Below are 9,560 nucleotides of genomic sequence, written 5' to 3' on the forward strand. Positions count from 1 at the left end.
TGCATCCATTATCATTGTATGCATCTGTCCTAAGCAGAAACAAATCTGCATTGCACTTGAACACAGTTGCCAGAGGTACTTAGAAGAAACACAAGTTTGCTTTTTGCTTTCCCACCCCTTTCTACCCTGCAGTCCTTTACAAACATGGTGAAGTTGCAACCAGATTTGTTTTCAGATCCTAGATCACCCTCCATTTCCTCACACCAGAAACCAAGTTTTCTTTGGAAAAAAAACCTGCAATGCACTATGAAATGGAGTGCAGATTTTCTATTCATTTTTGATACACAGTGAAAACAGATCCTGCCAGAGCTCTTCTGCATCCCTGCACCCTGGGCAAGTAATTTTGTTCTGACTTCTCAAAACTGACTTCACAAAAAAAAAGCATAGCCAACAACAGAAACATTGAGAAAAATGTCACTGTAACAGTATCTAAAACCAAGGCATAAGGTAGGTTTTGTGCACTTCTGCAAATAGCAGCACATGTAAGGTAGAACTATCTTACCCGGCATGTACAAGTATTCTCACCAAAGTATCAAACACAGCTTTCTCCTTGGGAAAGCACATTCTGAAGCCACACCAATTTACTTTCAAATACTGATGAACAGTTTCACACTTTATACTACAGATCTGCTGCAAAGGTAAACAGACTGTTTATTATCCCTTAGGAAGGACTTGAACTTGTCAGCCAAGGTGAACTGACAGCAACACTGGCAAGCCACACAACACAGGAACTCCCCACATCTTTTAAATTTACTTCCTCCCTTTATCATCTTCTCTTCTCTAAGTATTTCTTACCCAAAAATCATTTCCTTCCATTGAAGCCAACACTTTCAAGAAGGTACACTGAGCAGGTGATCTTAGAAAGCAAGTAGATTGGTAACAGTTACCTGATAAATACTATAGCACTCTAACAGTATTTTGCAGGCGTGTGAGCCTAACAGTCATAATATAGACTATAGAGCAAGTCTAACTTCTTCACAATGAAATTCCCAGCATAAAATTCCACCTTAGTTTTAGCACCTGAGAGATTTAGAAGTCATGTACAAAGGAACATCAATGGAATAGAATTAAACTCTTAGAATTGTGATTTGCATAAGCTTCCACTTGCAATATACACAACTGCTAAGTCTTCCTGAATTAACATTTCAAAAACACAAGGTAGCAAATATAGTAAGGATTATCCCCCTAGCAGTTGTTTTGTAACAAGTATCATAGAAAGACCAAAATTACTATTGAGAGATGTCACTTTCAAAAGCCTCTTCTAGTAAGAACATATTAAGACCTACCTGAAAGTTTCAAGACTTTTTTTTGTTGTTGTCTGTTTTCTGCTACATCAACCACTCCCCAGGCAAAGCACTGGGGCAGAAGCAGTAACTTAAATGCAACCTATATCGTTACAAGGTTCAACACCACCTAAAGTAACACCCTCATCGTTCAGAAAGTAAGCCAGACCTGAAAGCAACATCTACTGATACAATACCATTATCAACTTTCCATGAAAAATAACTTTAGCACTAACTCCCAGAGGCAGCTGCTTGAGATGCTGAGTAACAACACAAAAGCAAAGAAGTTGGGAGATACCCAGCTGTTCAGGGTTTTAAAAACCCCAGGAAGTAGTCAAAAGTGAAGTCTACCATTTTCTTGACAAAATACTAGGTTGACTTGGCAAGAGGTTGATACAATTCCATGTTATTTTGAAAGCAGGTGCAAGTAAAACATTCCTTACAGTAAAATCCACATTAATGAGGTTACCAGTACTGAGCCCAAACTGTTAGTTCTTTTCACATACAACACTGTCAATGACAGCAAGCACAACATGCACTTATGCATCAGTTGGTCTTTTACATAAGCTTAAAGAGTAATTTAATTTCAATGGCTTAAAATGCTTTAGGAAAAGGCCCATAAATATTTATCTGCATTTTAGATACATGCATGAAAACCCCTTACCTTAAGTGACCATATGTAGATAAGATACAGATGAATTAGACTGATCCCAATTTGTCATTGAACATTTTATGCTATACATGCAGAAAAACTAAAGCACTTCATAGCTATTTTAGAGCTCTGAAATCATTTGAACGTTAAGCATAAGTGACAATCCTCTTCTGAAGTTTTCTGCTTACCACTTCTCATATATATTATTTTACCCAGGCAAAATTCAACCCCAACATCTAGCTTCAAGCCTCCCCCTCCTCTGATTACAGCCTGGCAAACACTCCAAGTGTTGATATTTGGGTGTACTTCTTGACAGTTACTTTTCAATGCCACAACCTTAACACTGCTTCATTTTGACTGAATTTAATTTTAGGTAATGAACATTTAAGACAACCAACGTTAAGCACACTGTATCATACCCTGCAAAGCTAAAATAAGAATCCACCCAAATATACAAACAACTGCCTTTTTTGTTTTCTTACAGTAACTGTGATAATTATGGAGATGAGTATAGTTCAACTCCACTTTTATAATACCTTGAAGTTGAAAATAACTGAGTTTTTCACAATCAAGTCACTCTCCACCAACAAAATCTTACCTACTGCAATTTAAAGACAGAAAAATACCTCAGTATCCCATCACTTGAGAGGTTGTTTCCTGATGTACACTATTTTTTTATAAAAAGTATGAATCAGTTCTGCTTCTATAAAGAAAACAGACAATACACCCACACAAGCATAAGAGCCAAAGGTCTCAGATCATGTTTAAGCTTAGAGAAGCACCTACTAGATGGCAGGTTTCTTCCCCATCCCAGTAGCAACTGGCCTGTCTTGTCTGTTCTTGCCTGTTCTACAGGCCTACTATATTTTTCCTGCATATGCTCATTTCAGAAGTAAGAATTACTGAGCAAGTGCTGAGCATATGGGCAAGATAATTCCCTGCTCATTCCCACATTACTTGAAAGAGCAGGTCTGCTCCTCTTCCTATCCAAGGAGCTGGCCATGAAACCTCTGTTGTACTTCTTACAACGGTCCCTATTCCCCCTGAGGCTGTGAGGAAGGGCAGATGAATCATGAGTGGCACTGCCAGAACAAATCTTCAGAAAAATCCATTTTCATGAGTTCCCTGAAAAGAGAACTGAACAGGAACAGGCCAAGAACTGGCTTAACTGAACTATCAAGCAACACTGCACTAACAGACCTTTGGCTGGACAGCCTAACCTAAGCAGGAAACCAGATGAGAACCATCTTCCCCATATGCTAGTTGCAGCTAGGCTAACTTTTTAAGAACACACTCAACACAGTGATCCCACACTCTACAGGAAAGTTCACACATTCAAAATGAGATCTTCTTGCATGAGAGAAAGTTCAGAGTGGATTTCTTTCCACGCTAGTATTGCTACCTGCATAACTGAGACATTCAGCTCTACCAATCAGCAAGCATACAGAAGGTGAGTTTTAATTCAACTACTGAATCTGACAGTCAAAAGTTTTACCCCAGTAGGCTGACAGACATCCTCCCCTACTACAACCCATCAGATTTCAAGACCAGAAGACAAAAAAAACACCCCACTCAATATATATCAGTAGAATTATACAGCTTATCAGTACACAAGAAAAACTGTGGATGTCTCCAACAGTGATGGGCAGCAGTTAATGACAGAATAAGAGTATGAGAAGCCCCAGCAGTCACACTACACTACCTAATTTTACCCCACCTGCTTATGTCCAGGGCCTTCCCAAAAAGCAAGACTGAACAGTAGTTAAGAGCCACGTGGACAGCAACGAAACCACTGCAACTTGCTACCACTGTCCCTCCTAAGCACTAAATCCTTTACTCCACTCCCTCTCCCATGCCCCTGCAAAAAGAATAAAACAGAATTAAGAACTATTCTGCTATCATAATGTAATCAGTAATGTCCGGGGGGGGGGGGGGGACGACACACATGACACAGACGTCGACGAGGGGGTAGAAACAGCACACGCTGCTACTTCTGCCCTCTAACATCTAACATCCCAATCCAAGAGTGGGATCGCTCCTTACAAGGCACTGTATACATGCCCACAGAGTATATAAATCCTCTCTATATACAAAGAAATACTCGCACGTGTATACACCCTGCACATCTTCCTCGATCATTTCAAGAAACATGCAAGTCCCCAAGGCCCTTGTAATGCTCTTGCATCCCCAAACCAGCTTTTCGTGTAAGTTTTCATTGCTCCTGATGAGAAACTAAGATAGCAATGGCATGATTTTTCTTTCTGAAAGAAAATCTCCACTGTCCATTTCAGAGCAACCAGGAATTGAATTAGAATCCATCACCACTCTTCGGTGGCATGTCCTCCTTTTCATATGCTTTGTGAATAGAAAATGGTAGTTTCTAAATCCATTCCAAGAAGTTACTTTCACATACCAAAGATGATCCTAAATAGTTCAGGATTCTGAAAGTGCTCTGAAATTCAAGCTAAAGCACAACAGTATTTCATGCATAATCATATCCTCAACTAAATTCAGGAAAAATAATAATTAGAAAACAATGCACAGTAGGTCCAGCAATCACTGCACAAAGTTTGTAGTGTGCAACATCATCTCAACCTAGCATCCTTTTCGAGCCTCAGCATGCATAAATGAAAACAACTCTCTATTACCAAATAACTAGAGTAAAAATCTTAGCCCTGCAGGAATCCCAGGTATCTAGACGTGCATGATTACTTCGGTGAGATTAGCATAAAGCCTTACCTCATCAATTCTCTATTAACCATACATCCACTACATTGAATAAAACACATAAAATCGCTTTGTGAAGACATGCTAGATAACAAGGTATCAGTAGATTACAGAGGGGGCTGCCAGGATTTGAGTTTATCCTCAAATGTCTGGCAAGCTTATTATACCAGCTTGCAAGGTATATACTTAAGAAAAGACAATTTCTCTGTGCTACATCCTATACAGAAAGTTTATACCAAGGCAGAACCCAGAACTCCTCAGTAAGGGATGTCTGGGAATGCAAAGGCAAATTAACAGTTGTATATCCAGATGCAGAAAGAAACTGCTCTTACCCTTCACCTAATACTTACTGTTGATTCCCACATCCTCAGCTACTCCAGAACCTCTCATTCTCAGGTATGTGAATCCCAGTATCAGAAAGAACAAGCATGCAGCAGTTAAGAGGAACATGGACAGGTAATGTGCACTGAAGCCTCCAGTGGTGGATACCTCCTCTCTTTTGAACTGCTGGAGAAGCTCCTCCTCGGGCTCTGAGAGATTCTTCTTGTAGGTGTTTTTCAGGTAGGTATGATTTGAACCCGTATGATTGGAGTGGTTGAATCTAAGGGAGGAGGTGGTTCCACCCGGGGTAAGGCTATTAGTAGCTGAATAGATCCTGGATTCAACATTATAGCTACCAGCAGCACCGGTGAGAACATGATTATTGGTCGCTTTCCTAACGGTGCCTGGAGGGTCAGTGATTTTACTGCTGTCCACGTCCGTGAGCGGCGGTGGCAGCAACAATACCGTAGGGGATTTCTTAGACAGACCGATGCGGTATCTGGGGCTGGGAGGACTAGAGTCCAGGTTTTCACATCCTCCTCCTCCTCCTCCTCCCCCCGCCGCCGCCGCCTCCTCCTCCCGATTTCTGCCCCTGTCTAGACTCCCGGCAGCAGCCGCCTCCGCCGCCGCCCTGTCATTCGTTACGACTACACCAGCACCACAGCCTCCGCCAGCCCTTTCTTGGCCCGTCTCCATCACGCCAGCGCCGGCTGCAGCGCATTTGCTTCTTATGAATGGAGAAGGAGACTTGCTGAGGCTCCGTCTGGGCCGGCGAACTGCAGACTCCTCCTTCGGTACCTGCTGCTTGGCTCTCGCCCCCGCCTCCTCCTCCTCCGAGTCAGAGTACTTGTCCCTGCTGCCGCCGTAGGAGAGGAGACGGTTACCGTTCACGGTCCGGTTCTTCCACCGCTCCTGCTCGCTCTCCTCCTCCTCCTCCTCCTCTTCGTCGTCCTCCTCCTCTCCTTCCTCGTCGCCGTTCCCGGGCTCCCTCACACCCAGAGCCGCCGCCGGTCTCCTGGCCGCCGCCCCCCACCAGGCGTTTGGCTTCCGCCTGGCCGCCTCCTCCTGGGGGGAGCTGTTACTCACGCCGCAGGCGCCGTGGGGGGCGGCGGGCCTCAGGCCGCGGAAGAGGGGTGAAGCCCGCTCCCTCCTGCTGCCGGCGCCGGCCTGGCTCCGGGGACTGGTTTCCACATCCGACTCGTCCGAGCTGAAGCCCAGCAGCACTTTGCCGCTCCCGGCAGGGGGTGCTGCGCGGCTCCGGCCGCTCCCGGCGGCAGCCCCGGGGAGGTAGGGGTGCTCGGCGCCGACCAGCCGCGAGCCCACGCCCGGGGCCGCCCGCCCGGGACCGCCGCCGCCCCCGCCGCCACCCGGCGCCGCTCCGGCCCCCGTGTTATTGTTGTTGCTGTTCCGGGTCTTGTTGGCGCCGCTGCGGGCCCCAGCCCGCTCATCCTCTCGCAGCTTCTTCAGCTTCTTCAGGTAGACGGGCCGGGTGTTCTCGGTGACCGGCCCCGGGGAGAAGCCGAAGCGCCTCAGCTCCAAGAAAAGCTCCTCGTCCGTGAGCTGCGCGGCCGTCGCCATTTTCCGCTCCCCCGCCGCCGCGGCGTTTCCTACCCACGCGCCGCGCCGCGCCGCGCTCCCCGCCGGAACTGACGCGTGCGCACTCGGCTGTGGCCTAGACCTGCCTGTCACCCCGCGGGCACCGCCCGCCGGGGCCAGACGGGAGAAGGGTGGAGGCGGGGCCGCCCCGCGCCGGCGGCCCCTCCCCCGCCCCGCCGCCCAGTAACGGCTGGCGCCGCCGCGCGCGGCGCCTCCAGCCGCCCCAGTGAGAGACGTTGTCCCGCCCGCGGGACCTCGCGCTGCGGCGGCGGCGGGGGGGGCGGTGCGGCGGGTCCTTCACACCCCGCCTCCGCCGCCGACTGCGGGAGGAGGGGGGGGGGTTCAAGGCGGGGGTGGCGCCGCGGCAGGCGGCGGTTGGAGGTGAGGGGGGCACCCCCGAACGGGCCACCCCCGAACGGGCGGCGGCGCCGTGCAGCGGCCTCGCGCAGCCCGCGGGAGGCGTTTTCGGCGGGGCTCGGGAAGGGGCGGCGCGCGTAACCCCGGCAGGCCCGGGGAAGGCCGAACGCGGAGGCGCAAGGGGCGGCCAGGGCTGTCCCGGCCGCTTGCGGAGCCGGAGGGGCAGATCCAGCCGGAACCGCGCGGTTTGGTGCACGGCTGTGAGCAGGAGTTAACGCCCGGCTGCTGGCAGAGTGATGGCTCGGGGGTGCGCTGCGGCGGGAAGTGCCCGGCCGAGCTTTAGCCATCTTCTAACGCCGTGTCCAGGTGGCAGGTTTAGCCCGGCGATGCCTGAAAAAAGCCGAAGGGTCCCCGTGTACCCCTTTCGGGGACCCTTCCCGCGGGGGGCGGGCAGCGTGCTCGCTTCCCTGCGTCCTCACTCTCGGGGCCCGAGCACCACCCTCATGAAGTTCGCAGTTGTTTGGGTGTGTTTTGCTCTTGCCTTTGGGCAGTGGAGTCTTTGGGCAATGCATAGTTGTCGAAACAATTGTGCCACTATAAAGAGGCGTTTCTCAGAGCAGGAGGTGAGCCCTGGCCCTTTGCCCACAGAGCCTCATGTGCAGGCTTCAGAACCTCCGAGCTGTGCGTTTCTTCCCTGTCCACCCCACATGACAGAACCTTGGGCTTACCTACTGCTTACCACATCATAAACGCAGAAGGCCACGTTTCCATTTTGACCTAACTCTGACTGGCCTTGTAACACCATGTGACCTTCTAACCCCATGCAGAAGTGGTCCAAAATGAACACCCAACTGCAGGAACAGTTGAATGTTCCCCCTCAGAGTCTGCTGCAGTGAGGATGTGGTGGGTGTGCCCTCCTAATGCCAAAACTGAAGTTGCTAATCTTGTTATTGAAGAACATTTGCAGAGCAGGAATTAAGGTAGCTGTGAGGCGGCCGTATGCTGAAGATCAACCCAAGTCTACAGAGCTAGAAGAATGGCTTGAAGCCATCTTTCATGATGATAACGAAGAATGATGATTATTTAACTTCTGTACCCTGCCCTCCATTTCTCACCAACCACAGCTGAGGATGCAGAACCTGCCCTATTGCTCACCTAACCTTCCTTCAGCACAACTCTTCTGAAGCTAGGAAGCACTAGACAAGGGTCTGTGTTACTGGCACACTCTACTTGGTGCCACTGTGCACAGCATCCTCCTCATTTCCCTGCCAGAGGACCTATTTGATGTGCAGCAGTATGGTTGGTTTGAGCAATGCACAAAACTCCAGCTATAAGGAGGATTGCACTTGACACAAATTCAGTTACACATTAAATTGCTAACATAAGTACACCTGCTGTGATCCATATCCCAATCTATAGTAGCTAACTGACATTCCAAATGCCATGAGAAATGCTTCTGACATTCCACTGCTCCCCAGGGAGAAGCAACCCACACCTTCCACCAGCTATGAGGGATTTGTGTTCGAATATGCCCCCCATGGTCAGTGCTTACCTCCATCTGCCTGAGGCTCTGGCCAAACCAAGAGCAGTTAGTCCCAAATCAGATACTGTTCTGACAAGCGCACTTGTGGCTAGTGCCGGCTTAGGCATTTTCCTTGTATCAGAAGGATGTGATCTTACTAATGCAACTCAACTGTCTGTTTACTACAGCAAGGGTATGAGTTGTTTTATAAAACTGTTTACTTAGCAGCAGGAGGGCAGTAAATACTATAAATTGTTAACAATTGAATAATCTGCAAAACTATAGCATGTAGATACACAGAACAGCTGACTGAAAAGTCTACATATTCCAAGTCATGCTTTAAAGTTTGTGTGCCAAAATATTTTGAAATGTTGCAAAAATATGTCTTCTGGTTGATACTGAAGTAAGGATACTTCCACTACCAGTCCAAAATTTCCACTTTAATAGCACACATTAGTATCTATATGGTCATGTGTAGTACATTTTTAAGTGCATACTAAAAGTATATATTTTCAAGTGCATACTAAAAGGTAAATGTTGACAGCAAGAAGTGTGGAGAGTTCTTCATCAAGAGAAAACTGGTTGTTGTGTTTCAAATAAGACTTTCTGGTTTGTATTTTCCCCCCTCATCCATAAAGGACTGGTGTTCTCAGGAAACTGCCAGTTCTTCCGTGGGGTGAAAAGGTGTTATGGAGTGAGCAATCGTACTTCTGTCAACCTCATCAGACTGAGGTTTGAAGTTGTACCTTAATACCTCTTTTTCCTTTCTTGATTGCAAGTTTGTGTGATGTTTATCAAATTTTGTAAGTTCTTAGTATCTATGAATTTCTTTTCTAGGGTTATCACATCTCTTACTGCAACTTCCTCCAGCCACTAATGCAACCCAGTCTCTATGCAACTCACTCCCATAAAGTGTGTGATGACCTGCTGTGACAGCAGTTCTCATCACTAAAAGTGAACCATCTTAGTTCTTAGGTCTGAGACTTCACAACACAAGAGAATCCCTTCCTGCAGTCCATACTTTGCCTTCTGTAGAAATTATACTGATCTATGGAATAGCGTGTTCTCAATTCGTGTTCATTCCTGACCAGGTCGTGTAATT

The 9,560-nt window shown here is 47.6% G+C and overlaps 1 protein-coding gene across 1 annotated transcript in view; it reads right to left on the reverse strand.

Moving 5' to 3' along the window:
- Nucleotides 1-6,561, reverse strand: part of LEMD3 (LEM domain containing 3) — a gene marked incomplete at both ends in the record, with an annotated part of 43,998 nt that extends 37,437 nt beyond the window's left edge. Inside the window, one exon of the mRNA XM_084261459.1 lies at nt 5,013-6,561. Within this exon, the coding sequence (XP_084117585.1) occupies nt 5,013-6,561 (1,549 nt within the window). The remainder of the gene's footprint in view (nt 1-5,012) is intronic.
- Nucleotides 6,562-9,560: the final 2,999 nt, after the last annotated feature.

The sequence above is a fragment of the Gallinula chloropus genome (genome assembly GCF_964237585.1).
Source record: "Gallinula chloropus genome assembly, chromosome: 1".
NCBI classification, from domain to species: domain Eukaryota; kingdom Metazoa; phylum Chordata; class Aves; order Gruiformes; family Rallidae; genus Gallinula; species Gallinula chloropus.